This window comes from Poromitra crassiceps, assembly GCF_964638095.1.
Source record: "Poromitra crassiceps genome assembly, chromosome: 27".
Classification (NCBI taxonomy): Eukaryota; Metazoa; Chordata; class Actinopteri; order Beryciformes; family Melamphaidae; genus Poromitra; species Poromitra crassiceps.
This window is the reverse complement of record NC_139650.1, coordinates 2,664,988-2,689,266: the sequence shown is the minus strand read 5'-3', so window position 1 is coordinate 2,689,266 and position 24,279 is coordinate 2,664,988. Positions and strand designations below refer to the sequence as shown.

The 24,279-nt window shown below is 43.2% G+C and overlaps 1 protein-coding gene across 1 annotated transcript; it reads right to left on the bottom strand.

Annotated features, from left to right (window-relative positions):
- Positions 1-224: 224 nt before the first annotated feature.
- LOC310799097 (LIM domain and actin-binding protein 1-like) lies at positions 225-22,725 on the bottom strand. The gene is made up of 10 exons (XM_083661656.1): positions 22,663-22,725; positions 17,878-18,020; positions 16,798-16,843; positions 11,653-12,309; positions 7,323-7,380; positions 6,905-7,002; positions 6,502-6,580; positions 5,247-5,278; positions 5,006-5,139; positions 225-3,936 (listed from the first exon to the last, which is right to left on the bottom strand). Exons 2-10 carry the CDS (start codon positions 17,997-17,999, stop codon positions 2,850-2,852), a joined length of 2,313 nt encoding a protein of 770 aa, XP_083517782.1. The 5' UTR covers positions 18,000-18,020; positions 22,663-22,725; the 3' UTR covers positions 225-2,849.
- Between the last annotated feature and the right edge of the window lie 1,554 nt (positions 22,726-24,279).

The window sequence follows — 24,279 nt, the reverse complement described above, 5'->3', positions numbered from 1 at the left end:
CACTTGGGCTATAACGAGACGTTACCTGAGAAACGTTAACTTGTTCAGAATATTGCCTACAAGTGATGTGAAGAAATCTGACAGTGGTGTGAATTTACAAATAGTCCTACTTTGGTCCGATCTGAAACAATGGTAGGTCTAATTAAATGACACAAACCAGGAAGCTAACAGTTATGCTACATCTGATCCATTAGTCAGTGAATTCAAACAAGAGTGCAGCTGAATCATATTTATTTATTTATTGCAACCATTTTCCCTGTTTAGTTTACCTCAATAACACAACGCTACTTTTTGGGTCCTCACCAAAGATATATAAAACATGAGGATACAATAAGTCTTAATACAGTAGAGCCTTGTTCTTCTGAGCCTGATAAGTAGTGAAGAAATGCATTCTGTTGTCTGTGCAAATGTTGAAAAAAAAAATGTATACACAAATTAATTTAGACTACAGCTTAGACTATAAAGAGCAATTTGAGAACATGGGCTTGCATTGCATGTATCATAATATGTAAATAGTTTACACATTATTTCAATGATTTCAGTCTATGAAGACTTGAATAATTTGTTTATTTAAATGGATCCCCATTAGCTGATGCCAAGGTGCCAGCTAGTCTTCCTGGGGTCCAATAATTACACATTATTTCAATATATTTCAGTCTAAAGAAGACTTGAATAATTCCAACAATATCCTCTCCAAGGGTGTTCAAATGAACAAGGTACTACTGTAATGCGTGCATAGCATACGTATGTCCTGTTGCAGAATATAAAAAAAAATCATTACAAAATACTTTATAATACAATACAAATCCAGAAAGCCCAAGGAGGTAATACATATTGAGATTTTACACTGAACATATTATATAGCCATCAGTAGAAACACTCCCTTATTCTGGCAACGGTGGTCTCTAACAAGGGACATTTAATTTCATGCTATATTAGATGATTTTATGGTCAAATTTTGATCAGGCGTGTATTCAAGTTGGTTCAGAATGAATACACATAATCCCCCCCCCCCCCAATGATTGTAATACCTCACTAGTGAGCCTGGAGTTCTGTGTCCCGCAGGAGTAGATACAAAGGGTGCTTTACATAGTGAATGCCAACCCAAATACTAAGATCATCCCAGTGCAATTTGCCCTTACAGCTGCATGGTACTGTGTGTATTTTTTTTTACAAAACCAGACAGCTTTTTGCAGGTAGCACTGATATGGTTTACTGAATGTTTTGTATACATAGCACGTTTAGTACTTCCAGTTAATTGTACTTATGTGTATATTCAGGCTCTGGGTGAAAGACGAAGGCAGAATAAAGAGTTGCTATCCTGCTTAGAGCAGTAAATAACATACCGCCATGCTCCACTGTACTACTCTAAGAGCTGGTAGAGAGAACTTTGCCTGAGGAAGGAGATTTCAAGTCATTCCAATACCTCCGATAGAGGCACAGTGGAGAAGTCTTGACTCCCATGAGAGGAGATAACATGAATATCTACTGTGCGAGACATCTTTAGCAGTGTGCAGATTCTATTCTTTATTTGAGATCATATGAAGGCCACTCACTGAACAAAGACGAACAATGACAACATTGATGATGTCATCCCTGAGCCAGGACAAGGCCTCTGCAACGTTAGCTTAGCCGTTCGCTGAAACCTTATACAGAACATACTCGTTTGGCTGTTTGCGATTCACTTTGTCACCTAAACTGAGACAATACTTGACTACAAAAATGACATTATTTAGGACAACTAGCTGCATCGGAACATAACATTGCCAATTAGAATGATGTCTGCAGCCCACTGTTTGATGGCAAATGGGACACATTTTGTTCAGCTAACGTCTAATTATTCCCATTCTAGGTAGAAGGGCAAAACGCCACATAACGATTGTTTTACTGTATGCAAGTCCTTGGACTGCCTGTTATTCAAGATCATAGTGCCACTTTAAATAGGATGCTCCTCCCCCTGATAATGCACATACAAAATAAAATCAAAAATAGGCCCAGTGATGCATTGATTCAAACTTAGAGGCCCACAAATCAATGTAATCATGTCATAGAAAAGCTGTATAAGATGCTTTTACAGTCTGTAATTCCAAATAAAATAGAAATAGTAAAAATTAAAGGCAATAATAGCAATATATATATACCGGTATACACACACACTACCATGGATTTCTGCTATTCCCATGTAATGCTATAAAATCCAGGAATCTCAATTTTTAACTTTTGTACCTATTCACCTTATGTTGCCACGCCCACTTTTTATCTTCTGTGTAAGACGCAATTGTATTTGTTCTTCCGGTTCAGCGTTAGCCGGTAAACATCGATAAACTGTAAACTATGAATGAAGTTTGGCAACAGCTTTGCCAACTTCAGACATGCTCATAGCGTTACTGCTGCGAGGAGCCGATGGCTGTACCCGGTCGGCATTTAACGTTAGTTACAAAAGCACATCAACAGTGTTTTCTCACTGACAGTAGCCTACAGTAGGGGTTGACAGATACTAGCTAACAGCTAGTCTGACCGGTCACAGCTAGCGCTCCTCGCTGCTCGTTAAAAATTTCCAAATAGGCGTTATTCTGATAAACTGGTCACATATTTGGAATGTTACGTTCTCATCCCAAAAAATATAAAAACTTTATAACAGTTTGTTTTTTTGCTTGAAAACAGCTTTTTGGCAAGTCTAAAAATGATAAAGGTGGGAGTAATCTACTTCCGTGTCTAAAACGGAAAGACGATTACAAAATGACGTTATGCGGAAGCGTCCTTATATGGGCAAATAATAAGGTGAATAAAGAGACAAAATATGATGTAAGGTGGAAGGAGTGACAATAAGACAATGACATTTTGCTGATTCAATCCTCCTCTTCATAATAGCGGTTCTTCTTGATGATCTCTTCTGCGGTCAGCTCCTCAGCATCACTTCCTTCCTTCTCCTCCTCCCAGAAGCCAACATCCTGGGAGGTGCGATTATTTTTTGGCTGCAAAGGTGGAGAGGGGGACGTGTGGATATCTGGGGAGATGCTTCTCAGAGAGCCCTCTTCTGCTGCCACCTTCTCTGCTGCTGCATTTCCTCTCTGTACTTGTTCATCTCTTGGTTGGCGCTGCTCGGGAGGGGTCTCCACATCCTCCTCTGAGAGGGTTTCACTTGATCTCGATGCATCTCCACTCGTCAGGACTTCTGTCTTCTGCTCTTTCCGTTCCTGTTGTTTCGCTTGCTGGAGCTCTGGTTGATTGTCCGTGGGTATTTCCTCCGATGAGCGTATTTCCTCCAAAGATGCCCTCCTCTCCAGCAGGGCTCTGAGAGGTCGGCGAGGCTCCCGGGGGCCTGCAGCGGTGGCGGCGCCGGGCCTAGCTGCGAGGGTGAAGGGCCGACTGCGCTCCTTCAGAGAAGAGCTCCTCCTCAGGCTCTTCAGTTCAGTCCGCTCCAGGGTCTCGGTGGATGAGGGTAGATCTTCCCCTGGAGGCCACTTGGCCCTCCAGGGTCGGCCCGGAGCGGCTCCCTCCGCAGCCGGGCTGGGGCGTTGCCCCCCTGCCCCGGGGAGGCCGTCGCCAGCCGGAGGGGGCCAGGCGACCCTCAGTCTGCGGGTCTCAGCTGGCCTCTCTGTAGAGTGAAGCTTCTCACTAGAGCTACTGTGTGTCTGGCCATGTGTCTCCAGCAAAGCAGTCATGTCTGTAACCTTGGGCTGTGGAGATGTTTCCACAGGTGGGGTGGATTGTTGGGCGGGGATACTCTCAGCTGGACGTGCTACTGCTGCTGGTTCCACTCGTTCCTTTGGCTTTACCGCTTCCTCCTCTTCTTCTCCTTCGGCTCGGGGGGTCCACAGCTCCTTGTGAGGCCGGTGGCCAAAGCCCTCATCGTAGTTTCCTTTGGCCTTAAACAGCTGGCTGAAATGGGGCTTGCAGTAGACGCTACCATGCAGAGAGGCATAGTTCCCCAGACTGAAAAGCAGAGGGTACCAAAGAGATATTTCACTGAAGCAGTGGAACATTGTAGTTACATTAGTGTAGTACATGTAGTTTCTGGCACATATTTCCCTGTTTAAGACAAGGAACCTATACAATTGAGGAAAATACCCATGTCATAGCGTTCAGATTTTGCATTGGGGCCAGACTTTGGTGACAGTTCTATTGAAGTGAATAGGTTGAGGCGATGTCTCGTCATTGACGCTGGGTTAGCTGGCTCAGCCTGGCTGGGGGCGTGGGCAGGGTGGGGTAAATCCCCCCGTTCGATCCATTCAGCAAAGTTAGAATTTAGCTGCTAGCCCAGCCCAGGCAGACACGATCAGGGATTCAACCACCGCAGTAAACGTACATCTGAATAGACGTCTTGTGTTCTGCTCTAGAATCCCCAAAACTGTAGTTAGAGCCACAGCACCTTCCTTTGGTGAGTCAGCCCAATTAGATATATCGGCGGTTTTACCCCACTCGCGCGCCAGCCGTATAACATTTTGTGGGCGTTCCCACACATGCCGACAGGGGCAGGCACAGAAAGTCCCACTATAAACCATATCTGTGTTGTTTCAACTTTGATTGAAAAATGTTCCTACCAGATTAAAGAAAACATATTACATAATAGGTCGGACCTGCCCGTTTGGTCGTGTATTATGATGTAGTTACTGCAGCTAATCTCGCTATCTTGGCCCAAACAGGGGCTTGAGTTGAGCTGTATGCAGCTGCTGCTCCATGATCTGTTTGGAGAGCAACAATAAGGAAAACCTAACACATTGAGATTAAAAACACCAGTCAACATCACATAATGTGTTTTCTTTAATCTGATGGAAGCATTTTTCAATCAAAGCTGAAACAACACAGATATGATGGTTTATAGTGGGACTTGCCATTCACTTCAATAGAACTGGCCAAAATACAAACGCTGTGACATGAGTGATATCTTTTCCTTCTTTATAGGTTCCATAGTTTGGGGTTCTTGAACAGTTAGCCATAGGATAAATATGTCATGCAAACTGGCTGTATATTATTCAGTAATGTGTGGTGATGAGAGGCCAACCTGAGCTTTGTGTTGCAGTGAACACAGCGGAAGCAGGGTTTGTGGTAGATATGCTGATCGGCCACCAGTCTCTCCAGTGGGTACACCGTCTTCAGACAAGCAATGCAAGTCTCCCTCACCGGCGGGCAGAACTTCTAAAATGCACATTCAGTCACAAATATATTATACGTAAAAACAAGGGTTAAGATTGGATTGCCATTCATAGTTCATTCATGTCACACACTTGTGAGGACTGACTCACCCTGGAAGGCTTGGGTGCGTCGCTGCTCTCCCCTGAAACAGAACAACACACAACACTTCAGTCTGTATTGTGGCTCAAAAGGTCATCAGAGGGGCGGAGAATGGCAATCAACCCAAAATGCATTTCACTCAAAGGAACTACAGCCTCATATGTACATGCCAGGTCATTTGGTACAGATTAACTACAGCCTCACATGTACATGCCAGGTCATTTGGTACAGATTAACTACAGCCTTACATGTACTGTACATGCCAGCTCATTTGGTACAGATTAACTACAGCCTCACATGTACATGCCAGTTAATTTGGTACAGATTAACTACAGCCTCCCATGTAGGCTACATGCCAGTTTGGTACAGATTAGTAAAACAGTCTTTGTGTAATTTTACATTTAAAGTAGTAATATACTAGTAGTATAATCGTATATATATAGTATAATAGTAGTATATGGCAGCAGCAGCAGTGTGGACTAGCCTGCCAGTAGAAATAAAATATAGTCAGTCGTACCACCGTTTTAAATCTAAATGTGGGAGATATTTGGCTCAACAGGTTTGAGGTAGGACATTGAATGTATTCTGGATGCATGTGTATAGTAGCTATGTGGTATGATCTGTTATTTTTTATAGGGTATTTTATTAGCAATGTTTCTTAATGTTTGTGTGTGTGTGTGTGTGTGTGTGTGTGTGTGTGTGTGTGTGTGTGTGTGTGTGTATATATATATATAGTAATATTGTGAGACCAAGGACGACAATGGAAACAAGTCTATGACTTTATTGTGACTATCTTTGATGTTTTTCCTGAGATCTATGTTTTTTTTAATCTCACGTGTTTTTAAACAAACGTCAAATAAATCAAATCAAATCAAAATAGTATGATGCTGAAAATTAAAACAATGCATTACAGTCTACTTATGGAGCTCAATGCATGTGAGCAATTGCCACAAATGATAGCCACTAACTGAAATCTTTCAGAGGTATATGGTCAGTCCATGCAACGTCAGTCAAGGCCAATGTCAGCACTTCTCGTCTTTATATATATATATATATATATATATATATATATACGGTATATACCGTATATATATAGGCTGAAGTTTTGAAATTTTAATTGGCAACTTTATTAAAAAACACAGATTTTGTAATTAGATTCCTAGGCCTATCCTCATTTTTCATAGCGATAATAGTAACAGGAGGAGTCAGATGTATATGGGAATATGTCCTTGAAGTATATTCCACTCACTGAGTCCTGACACTCACCATTGTGCTCATGTACAGATGTGTGTTTCTCAGGTACAGGTGCAGATGTTTTTTGACTAGGCATCTCTGCGGCCAGACCCTGGAGGGAGGAAAGAAAGAAAGAAAGAAAGAAAGAAAGAAAGAAAGAAAGAGTTAACTAATGGTGTTGATGTTAATTTATACATTATTTAATAGTTTGGGGTTAGTTAATGGTTAGGGTTAACCAACTCTTAATAAGAATTCACAAAGGGTTAAGGTTAGGGTTGTTCATGCTAACCGTTAAATAAATGCACGCTTATTGTAAAGTGTTAGCGATAAAACTCATCCATCCTCAACCATCATCATAAATAATTAACTCACTGTGTTCTTTTCCAATCACTGCCTATAATAAGAATGACACGCTCGTGAGTTGGCGTGAACTCACAGAGTGTGTGGGCGCTTGTTTGGAAACAGCAGCCTGGTACTTGGCCATCTTCTCCCTCAGGGACATGGTCTCCAGGACCCTGTCAGGCACAGACAGACCTGTAGGGCAGAAAGGACACACACACACACACACGCGCACACACACACACACACACACACACACACACACACACACACACACACACACACACACACACACATACAGCTTTACTTCCTGCTTTACCACCTCAAAATGGTTGCTGTGAAAAGGGTCTATTAGCTGGCCCAGAGCACATCCATGGCCCAGAGGGGGACTGCATCATTCATTCATGGGGGCCGACGACACATTTATTGTTGCCTGTGTGTGTGTGTGTGTGTGTGTGTGTGTGTGTGTGTGTGTGTGTGTGTGTGTGTGTGTGTGCGTGTGCACTTGTCTTTACCCCCCTGCTGCTGGTCCATGTCCTCTGATGAAGTGCTCCGCAGTCCTGTCCTGCCAGCCTAGATGATAAGAGAGTACGAGAGAGATTGACAGGATCAGTGAGTTTGTAGACAGGAATATGCACCAACATAAACACCTACAAAAAGTTTGCTTACGGAAGGACGCCTCTCTGGATCAAATCAAAACAGATTGGTACAAAATGAGGAGATCACCCAAGAAATTTGACTCTGTCTGGGGTCCTATGATCACTTACATAGACAAATTGAAAACTTTATAGGCAGACAGACAGACCTAGACAGACAGACAGACAGACAGACAGACAGACAGGCAGGCAGACAGACAGACAGACAGGCAGACAGACAGACAGACAGACATATTAACACTTGGCAGAGTAAGCCTAAACATGGTCGTCCGTCAGAGCCTCGCCCCGCCCTCCCCGTATGACGGCGGGTGGAGCGCCGTCCTACGGGGAGGGGGCGCCGTCCTCTGACGGGGGCTGCTCGAAAATGTGACTTCACGGCGACAATACGTGCGTGACGTCAGCTGCAGGAGAGTTGTGATTGGCCGTTGCCCTGGCTCTTCGTCGTAAAGTCGCCTTTCAAAGCATGATGTTAGATTATAACAACTAGTTGTGTGGCTTAGCCTTCCCAAATGTTGAGGGTCGTTTTTTAGAATTTAATACATAGAATTGGGAACGTTACATTCAATTTCATTCAGACTGCCTGGCACACAATCTCCGCCATTTTCACACGGAGCTTCCACAGGAGGAGGGAGGGTGGGAGGAGGGAGGGCGTAGTGGCGTCCGAGCATGTAGGGCTCGCTGGCGCCGCCAGACGGCGAGACGGCTCCAATTCGAGGCGGACGGACGACCATGTTTAGGCCTTTAAGCGTCAAAACCGCTACTGTGGTAGTTCCTAGGTGTCTCCAGGACCACATTTTGCTTCACACACGCACACGCACACGCACACGCACGCACACACACACACACACACACACACACACACACACACACACACACACACACACACACACACACACACACACACACACACAGTCAAGCAGAATAAGCAAAGTGTTAGTGTGTGAGCCATGGCAGTGTTTTCACTTCTGCTTTCCATGCTGTGATTGAATGTTCCATCCTGTGTAATGGCATTAGTCATACAAGTACGTTAAAGGAGCACTCCGCCCATTTTCAACCAGCTTTGTATCATTAGAACATCAGTAGTATATCAGAAAACTGTAAACGGTTTTGAAGTCTGTCATTTAATTTGACAGTTATTGAGTGTTAAAGTGTGGACCAGTGACATCACTGGTCCACACTAACTCAAATTAATAACTCATTAACTCAAATCAACTCTCAATAACTGTCAAACATTCTGTCATTCATCTAGTTTGACAGTTATTGAGAGTTGATTTGAGTTAATGAGTTATTAATTTGAGTTAGTGTGGACCAGTGATGTCACTGGTCCACACTTTAACACTCAATAACTGTCAAATTAAATGACAGACTTCAAAACAGTTTACAGTTTTCTGATATACTACTGATGTTCTAATGATACAAAGCTGGTTGAAAATGGGCAGAGTGTTCCTTTAAGATTGCAACATCTACATCATGGCAGCAGGCAGAAGTGACAGAGAGTGCTGAGCCAAGGGAAATAACAGGAAAAGACTGTAGCATACTGAGCACCTGTAGAGTGTCATTTAAAATTAAAACGTTATGTTCATTTCTTTTTATGAAGCTGAAGTGTCGATTGTATAACAGTTGTGCAAGAGCAGCTGCACAAAGTATGCAAGGTGTAAAAAAAAAAAAAAAAAAATAGAATAGAATAGAATAGAATAGAATAGAAAACACAAGGGGGGACTGTTGCAAAATTCAGAAGTCCCACCTGAAAAAGTGCAATAGCTGATGAAAGAGAGAGGGATTGCTCTTTGAAGAACGAAACAGAGGAATGCAGGGACATTCCTGACCTAGGGCTATTAGTGAAGGTGGAGAGTGGGGTTGACTTCAAGTTGTTTTGGGCTGGGAGAGATACTGGATATGGGTGGTGGGGAGACTGGGCAGAAGCCTGGTAGGAACAATATAGGATCAGGAAGAATAGGTTTGAGAGGAAACTGAGTTGAGAGGGACATGGAACTGAACGCATGAGTAGTGCAGCTAGTGCCAGTGAACAGCACTAGGACACATAGTGAGTGGCCTTTAACATGGAGTGGCCATTTACAACAAAATCTAACTTTGGAGTGTTTTACCATGCATCTGATTATACGCTGTTTTACAATGTGTCTGTTTATATGGTGTTTTACCATGAATCTGTTTATATGCTGTTTTACCATGTATCAGTTTATACCCTTTTTACCATGTATCTGTTTATATGGTGTTTTACCATGAATCTGTTTATATGGTGTTTTACCATGTATCTGTTTATACCCTTTTTACCATGTATCTGTTTAAATATGCTGTTTTACCATGTATCTGTTTATACCCTTTTTTACCATGTATCTGTTTATATGCTGTTTTACCATGTATCTGTTTATACCCTTTTTACCATGTATCTGTTTATATGCTGTTTTACCATGTATCTGTTTATACGCTCAAGTAACAATCTGCCTTTGGCAAGCCAGTTCTTGCAGCACGGTATGAATTGGTAACCTTGCGAGGCAGCTGGATTCATCATGAGATCATGATCACATGACAAATCCATCTTGCCACGCTCCAATCTATTGGTTTGAATCCGAATCACCAGTGGTTTTCACCAATCAGCGGGCGGGCTTTGGTATGGCGCCAGCGAGAGCGAGCCCGTGATAGACAGATGGCTCATCCAATCACCTGCCAGGCAAATTGGGCAAACATCCGTAAAGTAAATCCCACCATCCAGAGTGTGGTCACACTACCTAATGCCTGAGAGACATAGATGCACAGCTGTCAAACAGACAGAGGCCCATGCATTTTGTAACATTTGGCTCAGTGCAGCATGGAGCAAGACAGCTTCAGCTTTTCAGGCGGTGACGGCCTTTGTAGGGAAGTATGACCACAACATTGATTTGAATACTTATTTGACAATACCATCAGTAGAGACAATGCACGCACTATCTGGATTCTAGCATCTTGGTAGTATCCATGAAATCCAGAATCCAGAGGTTTGTTCTTTGAACAGTTTATACCCGTCTGCACTTGGCATGCAGTACCTCAGACTGAAAACGCAGCTACAAGGAACTTTCATTTTGTGCTGATTTTAGCCGCCCCTGTGGACAAAAGCGGTAGTGTTTTCCCAGAATGAAGACTGCATTGCCCATTAGCAACACCACTTTGTGTCGTAAAGATCTTGTCTAGCGCGGGCATCTGTTTTGGAAGTTAGTGAAAGAAAGACATGGCTTCTTTTGAATACTACTTCTCTTTTTTTAAACACAGCTTGGATGGACAGCAGGATGCATATAACCTGACACTGCCAGACGGTTTGTTTTCACATAACCATCTGGGAACGAGTCGCTCTATCAAGAAATACCTGGCAGGTGATTGGATGAACCATCTGTCTATCACATCTATCACGGGCTCGCTCTCGCTATCATCACACCTAAAGCCCGCCCGCAGCCTCATAGGACGCTAATTGGTGCGAACCACCGGTGGTTCGGATTCAAACCAATAGATTGGAGCATGGCAGGAAGGATTTGTCGTGTGGTCATGATCTCATGATCTCATGATCTTGCGTGAATCCAGCTGCCTCACAAGGTTAGGATGCATAGCAATAGAGAGGCAAAGTGGAACGTCACTTCCTGCTTTATCCCTGTACCAGCGCTGCGGAAAATATGAATGGCGGTGGACGGAGAATAACGTTACTTTTCACAGTTTGTCGCCAAACTGTGATTTTCTTGATATGCAAAGTTACGTTTTAAATTGACAAAATTAGCGTTGGCACCCCGTGGCACAATTCAAACGGGATAAAAAAAGTAACCTTATTCTCCGTTCACCGCCATTCATATTTTTCACAGTGCTGGTACAGGGAGAAAGCAGGAAGTGGCTCTCTATGACATAATGTATTGACCCGAGCACAGGCATTTAGAATAACGATATAGAAATAGCCAATCTCCTCACTGATCATCTCATTTGCTGATGTAGGTCATATAGAGGCCTCAGCATTACATTGAGACCGTTTCATAACCAGTCAGAGGTTCCTTGTAGTAAGTTTAGGGAGAGCTAAAACTTCAGCATTGTGCTTTCCCTTGAGAAACTTAACTTAAAGCAGCCTAGAGTGTCCCGATGAAATAATTACACACATAGGCTAAAGCATGATGATGATGATGATGATAATAATAAATGATGGGGGGTATATATTTACCTTGACCGTGGTTTGCTCTCCCCTCTCAAACCTCATCTTCAGGTTGTTGAGTGGCACACTGGACTTCTCAAAAGAGGCACAGGGACTGGATGGAACTTGCTCTTCAAGCTTTTCGGGCCCTTCACTACACGTCAGCTCGTCCCTCTCCATCCCTCTCTTCTGCTGTCCTGAAGCTGCTGAGGGGTGCTGGAAGAAGCCGGCGGTACCTCCACCTCCCTGGGGTGTGAGTGGTCCAGGGGACTTGGATGGAGGGCGGTGCTCCTGGGGTGTGAGTGGTCCAGGGGACTTGGATGGAGGGCGGTGCTCCTGGGGTGTGAGTGGTCCAGGGGACTTGGATGGAGGGCAGTGCTCCTGGGGTGTGAGTGGTCCAGGGGACTTGGATGGAGGGCAGTGCTCCCGGGGTGTGAGTGGTCCAGGGGACTTGGATGGAGGGCAGTGCTCCCGGGGTGTGAGTGGTCCAGGGGACTTGGATGGAGGGCAGTGCTCGCTGACAGCAGCAGGCTTGGGCAGGGCAGGAGGGGTGAAGCGGACCCTGGGTTGGCTAGGCAGTGGGAAGGAGGAGGGCTTGTCCAGAGCAAGGTTGCCCGCCTGCTCCCAACGCTTCTTCAGTGCGCTCAGGTTGCCGGTGCGCAGGGTGGGCGCCGCACCCTCAAATGACTGGGAGGAAGAGAAGAGATTAAAAGCAATTAAGCAATGATCGTCCCAAAGCAAAACCATATTATCACCACGATAAAATAAGTTGATAGTAGGCTACATTCTCCCCATTACTTGAGTCCGAGTCCGGAGTCACTGAACATGAGCGTGAATCCACATGTAGGTGGAACACACGTGGCTGTCCTTGCACAAAATGTAATAATGCCACGGTTTTAATATAGCGATCAATATCTTATGCCAAATTATTAGGGCCTGTTAGAAAAAACGAACAAAAAAAGTCTTTATCAATTAACAAGTCCGAGTCCTCGTCTCCAACTTCCGACTCTGAATGCATGAATGCTCGAGTCCAAGTCTGAGTTGTCAGTGCTCAAGTCCAAGTCACAAATCCTGAAAATGAGTCCGGGACAGTCCTGTATTCGAGTGCCACTGAAATGCGGTACTAAATATGCGCCTTAAGCTTCAAATGCTGTACAATGGAATATAGGAACTGCTGGAAACATCTTAACGCTCGGGCTACGCAGACAAACTGACAGATTAGGTGAACAGCTGTTCAAAGTTGGTCCAGGAAACAGAAGCTCCGCTGTGGCTGCTCGAGCCAAGTATCGGTTCAAGATGGAGACAGGAGGGCTGCTCTTTCAGCCGCATTCCATTCCATACGACAACTTCACCTTTCCCCACAACACCGGGGAGAGGCCTCTGTTCGCCACTCCATCACCCATGAAAACAAAATATGTTGAGCAACTGACAGCACAACGCAACGACAGGAGGGCACATTGCTGCTGTGTGACGTAGCTACAGAACGTTCCTCAACCTGAAGAAGGAATGAGAAGTTGAAGGACTTCTGAAGAAGGTCTAGACATGAGAACAAAAATGACCCTGAGATGATCAAACTAATCAAACTAATACATCTCGTTCCAGTTTTAGGTCGGCATGAAACATTGAACCACTACTAATGTCGCAAATATGCCGTCAAGACCCAGAATTCCTCAACAAAGGGAAAAAAAAAAAAAACTTTTCAACATTTAGCATCCAACATTAGAGATGACTCAATTAATAACTACCTTAGCAGACTACGTCTACAAGTACAATTAAGTTATATTAAGAAAGGAAGCGATCGAGACAGAAAGAAAGAAAAAGGTTGACAGCAGAATAAAATGAGAGAAGAGAGGAATGGGAAGAGGGAGAGAAAACCCAAAGTGGACAGAAAACAGATGCACAATCAGTGTCTTTGTGAGGCAAGCCCAGGCTAGAGGGACAGAACTGGACAATGACAAGATTGTTCAACTGTTTCTTAAGCAAAAAGGAGAAACCTCTGTGAATACGAAGGAGTGGCGAGACGAGGTAGAACCAGAACTAGAAAGTGAGCGTCCTCTGGCCGGTCCTTCTCTATGGGTCAGTGTGCTGAGAGAGAGAGAGAGTGTGAGAGACAGAGCTCTCCCACATGTTAGCAGCTAGTCAAACTCTGCTTGTAGGATCTAGCCCAACCCCTTTAGCACCAGGAAAGCAGAGAGAGAGAGAGAGAGAGAGAGAGAGAGAGAGAGAGAGAGAGAGAGAGAGAGAGAGAGAGAGAGAGAGAGAGAGAGAGAGAGAGAGAGAGAGAGAGAGAGAGAGAGAGAGAGAGAGAGAGAGAGAGAGAGAGAGAGAGAGAGAGAGAGAGAGAATACCCAGGAAACCAGAGCAGGAAATGATACATTCAGGGAAAAGTTAACTATTTGTTCACTGTATCCGTGTGTCGGCTTTGTGTCATGTCCCCACCCGCAACTGATTTCTGATCATAATGATAGTAATAAATGTTACTTATATCTATCACATATTTAAGAGACTTTACAAAGATCGCACAGTAAAAAATAAACAAAAACAATAACACAACATATAAAATGGCGATGAATAATATGAGAAGAAGAAAGGAACAGATGGAGGAACAAAAATAGGCACAAACAAAAGACTAAAAGACAAATTAGAATAAAATAATCAAAAGAGATTGACCTTTTTATACGTGATCAATGACTAAGCTACAGGGGACGCTATAAAATCATGAATGTCCTCCAAAAGTCGGCACAGGATGAAAATGCCTTGATTTGAGATATATTCCTCAATTGAAAGAAACAGGACTGTTCTACCTTCTATGGCTGTGCCAAAACCACCCCTTGCTTTCTGGACACTGATAAATGTGGGGGAAATAGACAACCCAGCTTGTTCTGGCTCATACTTTTGGAGCTGGACCAAAATACGACCAAAATACGACCAAAATACGACGACTTCAGATTCCATATCCTTGACTTCTAGAAGTTGTGAGACCTTAATGTTGTGGAGACAAACGATCACTGGGAGATAATGCTGTTGAAAGTGAACATTGTGTTTACAGATGATATGGTGGAGGGGGAGCATACTGTGAGGACCCAGAATGTGATTTGATGTGACGATCCACAGAGAAATGAAGACGTTTGAATATGTACATTTTGATGGTATGGTAACTAGCTGTGTAATAAATAGGTGAAATAGGCTTATTACATGTTTAATTCTGTACAAAGTAGAAACACAGCATTCTTACAGTTTCTGTGATGCAAAGCCATTATATTATAGCTTATTTAATAATCCCCCCCCCCCTCACACACACACGCACACACGCACGCACACGCACACGCACACGCACACGCACACACACACACACACACACACACACACACACACACACACACACACACACAGACAGATGGTCCATTATGCTACAAATTAGGCTCAGACAGATACCTCGGGACACGAGTGTTATCTGCCAATATTTAACGAGATTCTTGCATCCCCTTAATATTGGCATCATCTGATTGGCATCACATTATTGGTGTTTGAAGAATATGATAAAAAGAAATCATGATGAATGGTGATATAATGTATCGCGTATATAAAAATGTTTGTAAAATGTACACATGTTTACAGAAATGAGCCTTCAAAGCATCTTTTAAAAGTTCTTCAAACACTCAAATCTGAGTGAACAATGCAAGAAATGCAAGACGTCGTTTTCACATCAAGTCAAACTACTGGAGTCAACAGAACCAGGACGCTGAACACCACCACGACGGTGAAAAAGCTCACATATTTTTAAACAGCTAGCTCACACACATTTTGCAAAAGACATAAAATATTACATAAAATGTCCCATAAAATATATTACAGCGGTATTACCTTCAGCTTCTGCATGATATTAGCTGATGCCTTATTCATTCATTCTGGTTTATTAGTCTCTCTCAGACTGCTAGTTTACAGTTGGGACTGTAGAGACCATTGCCCGAGAGGATTACCATAGGATTATGGATTTGATGGCCTGCCCATCGCAACAAGTGGCCAATAAGAGGGGAGCCAGGACAAGACTTGTGCACCGGTGGCATAATGTGTGTGTGTGTGTGTGTGTGTGTGTGTGTGTGTGTGTGTGTGTGTGTGTGTGTGTGTGTGTGTGTGTGTGCGTGTGCGTGCGCGTGCGCGCGCGCGCGCGCGCGCTCGTGCGATTGGGACAAAAGCTGTGTCTCCAGGTTTCTGTAAGGTTAGGGTTAGGGTTAGGCAAGTCGTGGTTATGGGTAGGGTACATATAGGTCTCCAGGGAATGTAAGTCTAATGTAAATACCAGCCCAGTCTCACAGTGAAAAAGTAATGTTCGACCACAGCGAAAAACGTTACTCTAACATTGTTAGATGTTAATGTTTTTTTGGGTGGGTTTTGAAATTAAATCGCCTAATTAGGTTTTAAGGGAGGTGGGAGATGGGTGGGAGCATCGGAGACCCCCTTTCGGAGGAGTCGTAGACTCGGAGACCCTCTTCGCGAAGGGGAGTCGACGCTCCCTCCTCCCTTATAACTGGGGACCCCCTTCGACCCCCTAACCCTAATCCTGACCTATCCCACCCCTAAACCTAACCTCTCCCACCCCCCACGCCTAACCCTAACCCTAAACTGTCACGTTTTGCACTGCAGACCTTCCTATTTCACAATGTTCTGTGAGACTGTGTTGGTAAATACCCCAAAAATGACTTATGTAAGACTGTGTGCATGTGTGTGTGTGTGTGTGTGTGTGTGTGTGTGTGTGTGTTTGACGTACAGTGGTTAGCCTATGTAAAAAATGTGCTTCAACAGCTGCAGTGAAGGACCTCTACTGTGCTAATCCACTGAGGTACAGGTATATGCTTTAGTCAGCATTATTCAGCTCAGTAGGAGAAGGCCAGCGAAAGACAATTCAGCAATAAGCACCTCTTCCACTCCACATAGACATAATGCGCAATTACTTCTTATGGTGTGCCTTATGTGATGTTGCATCCTTCTATTCCACCATATAGCAGAGCCTGTTACCAGAGTGGTATAAAGTTGCCCCCATGGTGAAGACAGGAACAGTCAATTATTTTTTTATTCCCACTAGATTTATTAGATTTGGGTAAAGTAAAAAGCTGTGTGTCTAGGAGACAACATGTCTCTGGTGGTCTGTTTGAAAAGCGTAGCAGAAATACTTACTCCTTTTCTTCTGTCTGCACTTGACTCCTCGGCAGCTCTCTGGTACCTGAGAGAGACAGAGGGAGAAGGACAACACTGACCTCTGCTGGACCTCTGCTGCATATCTGTTAACCATTCACTGCTGTCTATTTTAACACTGTAGTCAGGGAACTGCTGGCCCACGTGTCCAAATCAGCGTCTATGATTTGTGAATAGGTTTGATGCTCTGGTATGAGCAGAAAAATTTAAATCTGGTCTGGGCTGCAAAATCAGCTTTTGCAGACATCAATTTCGAGAGTTGTATAAGGACGTTATGGAAATGATCAATAAATCATAGGGCTGTTATAGTTTTGGATTTTATTTTTTTTACTTTACGTTTTACTAATGCTTAGTTGTAGTTTCAGTTCTAGTTTTATTTTTTATTTTACGGACAGTGTTTTTTAAGGAGGCTAAGAATGATGAATTCTGTACATATTTGCATTGTGTAATACAAACATGAAATCATACATTATTTTACAGTTTTATTTACATTCATTTTTCAATACATCATGATGCGGCACAAATGAATTGCATATGATAAGCAGACTCATCATCAGCAATCTGAATTCAGACCATTTAGCTCAAAATAAATAAACAAACAAGGATACAAACAAATGATGAATAAACAAACAAAGACTGTATTTTCCCTAGAGCATTTTAAGCATGACTTGTGCAAACAGCTATGGCATTGGCAACCCTGGCACTTCCTCTGAGTCGGCCTACACTAGAGCCATCTAGTGGTGTAGTTAGAGGTCGGTAAAAATATTCAAAATTCTCTGCTCAAAATCTATAAACAAAAAGACAAAAACAAAAACAAAAAACATTTCAAAATTGTATTATATTTTTACTTAGTTTTACAAATAACAAAGATAGTTTTAGTTCAGTAATTAAGTATCATTTTTATTTTATTTCTCTTTACAACATTTTTAACACCCACTTTTCATCTTAGTTTCAGTTCATGATAATAACAGTGTTATTACTTTTAATTCCCAAAACAAATGCACTCAATATAAAAGCAACCTATGGCAGCTGTGTGATGTGTGATGTGTGGGCTATACTCACTTGGAGAAGCGTTCCGCAATAGCATGACTCTTCCCTTTGCCACCGACCAGTGAGATCTCTTTAGCAGTGACACGTACGGACTGTGTTGCCCAGGACCGCCGACTGAACGGACCACTTTCCATCTCTGCCAACTACTCGGTTACCTGAAGCGCACACGCACACGCACACGCACACGCACACGCAAACGCACACGCACACGCACACACACACACACACACACACACACACACACACACACACACACACACACACACACACACACAGTGTGTATTAGTTACAATGGTTCCCAAAGTGGGGTTTGGGGACCCCCAGGGGTCCTTGAGGGGATGCGAAAAAAGGGTAATAATTCATTTTCACTATAATTCCATCCATAAGTAACACAATGACAGAATGTATGACTATTTTGGTCATGGGTTTCATACACCTTTTGTAATAAAACATTGAACAAAATCTTATTAGATGGGGCCCCTGGGACAAAACCTTATCAAATGGGGGTCTGTAGTCGGGCCCCTGGGACAAAGCCTTATCAAATGGGGGTCCGCAGCCTAATTTGTGTTAGTTTAGGGGTCGTTGGCATGCAAACGTTTGAGAACGACTGTATTAGTACACTTATGATATGATTACCCAAGCATTCCCTAACCAGGACCCTCGCTACTAAACTTAAACATTACCCTTAGCCATCACTTTCTGCTGACATTTGACAGGTGGCATGTGTCATTTATCCGTATACTGACTCTTCAATCATCAGTCAAACTCATATATTGCATTATTAGCGAATCCATAGACACAGACAGGCTTTATACAAACAACTATTGCAGTGGACGGCATAGTGGCAGAGTTCAGGCCGGCGCCAACATGCTTCTAAAGGACAACCTGCTCTATATGAGGTCACTGATCTGATCTGCAAGATCATCACCTGCACAGGTCAGTTCATCTCATAGACATCACCCACATGGCATGTTTACAAATCAACAGTGTTGGGAGTAACTAGTCACTAAGTAACTAGTTACTGTAACTTAACTACTTTTTTCAGTAACTAGTAATCTAACTAATTACTTTTTCAAATTCAGTAACTCAGTTACAGTTACTAAAATAGTAACTGTGCTAGTTACTAGTTACTTTAGGACATGAAAATAACGGACAACTTCAGAGGATTACCCAGTTTCTGATCCTCAGACCTAGTCCGGGGAGAGAGCTGCAGCCAGAGCCCCAGAGGCTAATGACCTTGATAGGCTATAAGCCTCCCCAATAAGCGAAGGTTCAATGCCACACTGTGGCACAGCAACACTAACATAATGTGTGCATTAATAACAATCGAAGCAGACTTTTAAAAGTAACGCAAAAGTTACTTTCCCTAGTAACTAATTACTTTGAAGTAACTGGTAACTTTAAAGTAATTAAATTACCTTTTGAGAGAAGTAACTAGTAACTGTAACTAATTACCAATTTTCAGTAACTTTCCCAACACTGCAAATCAACACAAACACATAGCACATGTGCACTCATGGGCATGTGCAAGCACACACACACACGCACGCACGCACGCACGCACGCACACACACACACACACACACACACACACACACACACACACACACACACACACACACACACACACACACACACACACACACACACACACACACAGTCATTTATAAATTCAAGGCCGTAGATCAGGTCAGCATGTTTAGACTTGGCCTCTAGCGTGTGCCGCTTGATTGCAAGATGCAAACAGCAGATTGAAGCAGCCAGGCTGTTATTTTGTGAATCTGAGCATATCATCAATCTGGCTGGGAGGAGGAGTTCACTTGCAAAGGGGGGCAACATTTACAGAGGAGCAGAGCATGGCAGAGTGCCACAAACACTTGGTTGGTTAATACACACCCACACAGTTACTCTTTAATTGCACTCTGACAAACCCATACTTACATGATGATGAGTAGCACACAGACAGACAATAAGCCTCTGACGTTGTTTCGTCTGGAGGGACAGAACATTCTAAACAGCTCTTAAGGTATTCTGTCAGGCTATGAATATGGCTATGTTACCTTATGTTTATACCCATGTGTTTCCAGATAAATCACCACTGCTATTATTAGCCTGGGTAAACCCAGCCTCCACGTGACCTCTATGTACCATCAGTCACGAAGAAACTTCCGTTACAGGTGTAGTCTGTAACGTCACGTTGAAGGCTGGGTTCACCCAGGCTACTGTTATTGCAGTTAGTATACGTTTAAATGGTTTCTCTGATTATCTGGGCCTTTTCACTGCGGTACATAGGTCACTGAGTCACAAAGAGGACTTTGGACTGAGCTGAATGTCAACCTGGCTCTGTAATATTGAACAAAGACTCAAATTCAGAGACACATCGAAACGGCATTGCCAACAGACTGGCCAACTTCTCCCCGAATCATTTAATTTGTTGACTTCCGATATCTATCGAGTGCTACCAGGTTCTCATTGTAAGGTATCACACTGATTTCTCATGACATTAATATTTAGTCACAAGGAGGTTGTTGCACTTTGATATTGACAGCAATTTCATATTTTTACTATTTTACTTGTAGCTATTTAACCATACAGATCAATTAATATCAATTAATATGAATTTAGATTGACTGTCTGGCTAGCATGTAGGCCTCCTGATGGGCAGAAGGCTGAGATTAATATATATATATATATATATATATATATATATATATATATATATATATATATATATATATATATATATATATATATATAGACACATAATAATAATAATAATAAACATGGGTTTTATATAGCGCTTTTCTAGGACTCAAAGACGCTTTACAAACAAAGAAACACTAATAACATAGACACAACAGAGATCTGAAGGACTGTCCAGTGCTCAGACAGGTTTTTCAAGAGCCAGGAGTTGTTTGCTGTTGTTAGAGGCTTTGTCACCTGATTGGCCAGCATGACATGCTGTGCTTTAAGAGGGAATGGACAACAGAGCATCGAAAGAAAGAAAAAACATTGCTATATAGCCCTCCCACATATTAATGCAATGAGACCACCACGGTCTCCATCTTGGTTTCAGGAGGTTTGGAGTCTCCTACATCCACTGCGTAGAAGACAGGGAAACACCCTGAATAGGTTGCCAGTCCATCACAAGGTTAATACAGAGAAATGGTCAAACGGTAAATGCATTGGATTTATATAGGCTAGCGTCCATGACGACCGCTCAAAAGCACTTTACAGTAATGTCTACATTCACCTCTTCACACACACACCGATGGCTTCTGCCGCCATGCAAGGAGCTCACTGCTCGTCGGAAGCAGCTAGGGGGGTGCAGTGTCTTGCTCAAGGGCACTGCGACACGCAGCCCGGAGGGAATGAGCCTCGAACCGGGAACCTTCCCATTCCCAGACGACACCTCTGCCTCCTGAGCTACCGCCGCCCTCGATAAATAGACACATTCACACCTATAATTTACAGTCTCCATCCACATGACTTGTGACTGTGGGAGGTAAGAGAACAGGCAATGCACAGAGGAAGCCTGGATTCAAACCCGGGTCCCTCTTGCTGTGAGTGTGCACTATCCTGAAGATCTACACTACGCTGCAGTGCCATCTACATCTACAACTAATGGACAACTCGCTGAATCTGCAGCAGCAGGAAATGTTAATCATATAAACGAAGGACAGGGTGGGGCCAAGGTCCTTGGCCCCACCCTGTCCTTCGTTCCTTGGCAAGGAATGCTACAACATGAAGGCAAACATGATGCCGCCTACTATTCTATCGATTCAACAGATTCTGACATGCTTTTGGGTGGCCTGGTTCGGAAACCAATTCTTATACTAGCATCATGTAGCAAACAATATCGCTGACACTCAGCAGAGCACAGTGATACACAGTATCTATCACTGGCACTGCTCAAACGCCAAATAATTCAGCTGTAAATAAAGCCCTAAGTATGGTGACAGGAGGAGGCCTATTGGAACAGGGGCTTCAAAATGAGTTCTTGAACAGCCCACCTGTGACTTTGCCTGGCTTGATCATCTCCAGAACAACCAAGCAGCTTTTAGCTTTTGTCCCCATCTCTTGTTATCAGTGGATATTAAGATTGCAACAGCACGCTGACCTGTAACTCTGACTTTTAGCCAAGTTCTCCTTAGCAACGTGTAACCACAACAAAGCCAGATGTGACTAAGCAGAGCTCCACATTGTGCAACGCATGATTGACGTAAGGTACATCTAAATCAAATAGCCTATACACATTCATCACAAAAGGTCTGTTGATTGGGAAATGATTAACTGAATGCAAACAAGTTAAAAAAAAAACCCCAGTAGTGACTCTGAGTGAGGCAATGCCAGAGACAGCCGGCGACGTAGGACACATCTTGAGGACATTGAGTCCTGCCCAACAACGGTGAGTAGCCTTCATGTCATTTGAAGAACAGTCGATGGTAATAATTACAGGACTGTAGCAATTGTCAATCTTTAACAACTTTGTTACATGGCCATGTGTGACTAGAGGTTCCATTTAGTTTCAACGGTAGAAATGTTGCACATTAGTGACCACTGTGTTTGGGAAATTGTCCATAATGTGACAGACTCAGCAGCTACATAACAAAAGGAAAAGACACAGATATCTTGACAAAGACAGGGAGTTCTTAAGAGTGGCAGGAATATGCGCAAAGTGGAAATTCAATAGCTCCACCGCCTTTCGAAAACGTCTAGTTTGTGTAGCTTGAAAAGCAGTGCCTGCTCGAGAGGTTTACACACATTTTACTATCCTTCATGTTAGCTCTCTCTTACCTGTACGAACTTCCGTTGAGTCACTCCCTTTGTGAAACCTTGAGACACCTGACACTTTGAGCGTCTGCTGGGGTGTATGAGGTAGAGTGAGCAGAAAGGTGCCATGGGAGTGGAAGAGGCAGGTCATGTGATTCTCTGCACCAATGACCTTAGGTATTGCATTTCCCCTACCTGGTACATTGTGTGTGTGTGTGTGTGTGTGTGTGTGTGTGTGTGTGTGTGTGTGTGTGTGTGTGTGTGTGTGTGTGTGTGTGTGTGTGTGTGTGTGTGTGTGTGTGTGTGTGTGTGTGTGTGTGTGTGTGTGTGTGGTGTGTGGTGTGTGTGTGTGTGTGTGTGTGTGTGTGTGCATTTGCGCGCATGAATGTCACCCAGCAAAATTCCTGAAAACAATAGGCAATAGCTCTCGAGGCAATAATTTGTCTAAGAGTTACAAATTGAAAAATGACTACCGTAGATAAATAAACTAACACCAACCCATTATGCAACTGTTATGTTGTTAAGTGGTATTTTATACATAAAGCTGATGTGATAGGAGGACGTGGGGAGGTTTAGCAGGAAGACAGGTGAAGGGAAAGCAGAGGAACGGGACAGAAAGGAAAGGAATGGAGAAACACAGACATGGCGAGAAGCTCAGGTTTCTCTGCAGTTTGTATGAGGGAGCAGAAGTCCCCGGGGACTGGCAATGCAGTGAAGTATGACAGAGTTTTGTTAAGCGCTGTTTTTGTTCCACTTTATATGAAATGCTTACTCATAGGATTACATCATAAGGTTTTATGAACTCTGATTCAGGCTTTTTGTGTGTCCTTAAAGTAAAGTCAAATGTGTTACAATGTATGGTTGGACCATGAGTCTGTGCTGCTCTCAACAGCACAAAACCAAAAGTATGTAAGAAGGAGAGTGAATGGGCAATGATTGTGAAAACTGTCTTGATGTGTTACCATTGCACTCTCACTAACTGCCTGCAGAACAACAGAAACGTTTAAATACAAATAGAAAATCAAATATATTTGATCTTACATACTTTGTTGTGATGGGTATACAAAGAGGTTGTGGTTGTGCAGGCATTAGATGATTGTGTACGCCTTGCCTGGACGCCAGCAGGATGGCATAGTGAGGAGAAGGGATACCATCCGTTCAACTGCAGGTTCCAGCTGCTGTCTTGGCAAGCGTCCACTCTGCTCAACTGTCCTTGAGCAAGACACTGTGTCCCTCCCAACTCCAGGGGTGCTGCTCTGCAACTGACCCTTCAGCCTGACCTATTGGACAAGCGAATAGACAACTCTGACCTAGGACAAACAAATATAGACGATTTCCCTGAGGGGGTTAATAAATTATCATATATTATCAATATAGATGGTTGAAGACATGCAATTTTGATACTTTCTAATCTAACACATATGTGCAAGTATTTCAATGAACTGAGAGTGGATAAAAAACATATAGGCCTACAGCGCCTTGCAAAACTTCACAATGTACACAACAAGAGTTCCTATATATTTTGGCAGGCAGTGCCTTACTGGTCACAAAATTCCTTGTCCCATAATGAACTACCATAATGTCTATCTATATGAAATCTATGTAATGTGTTTAGGGTTGGAAATATTTAATTTCTCATTA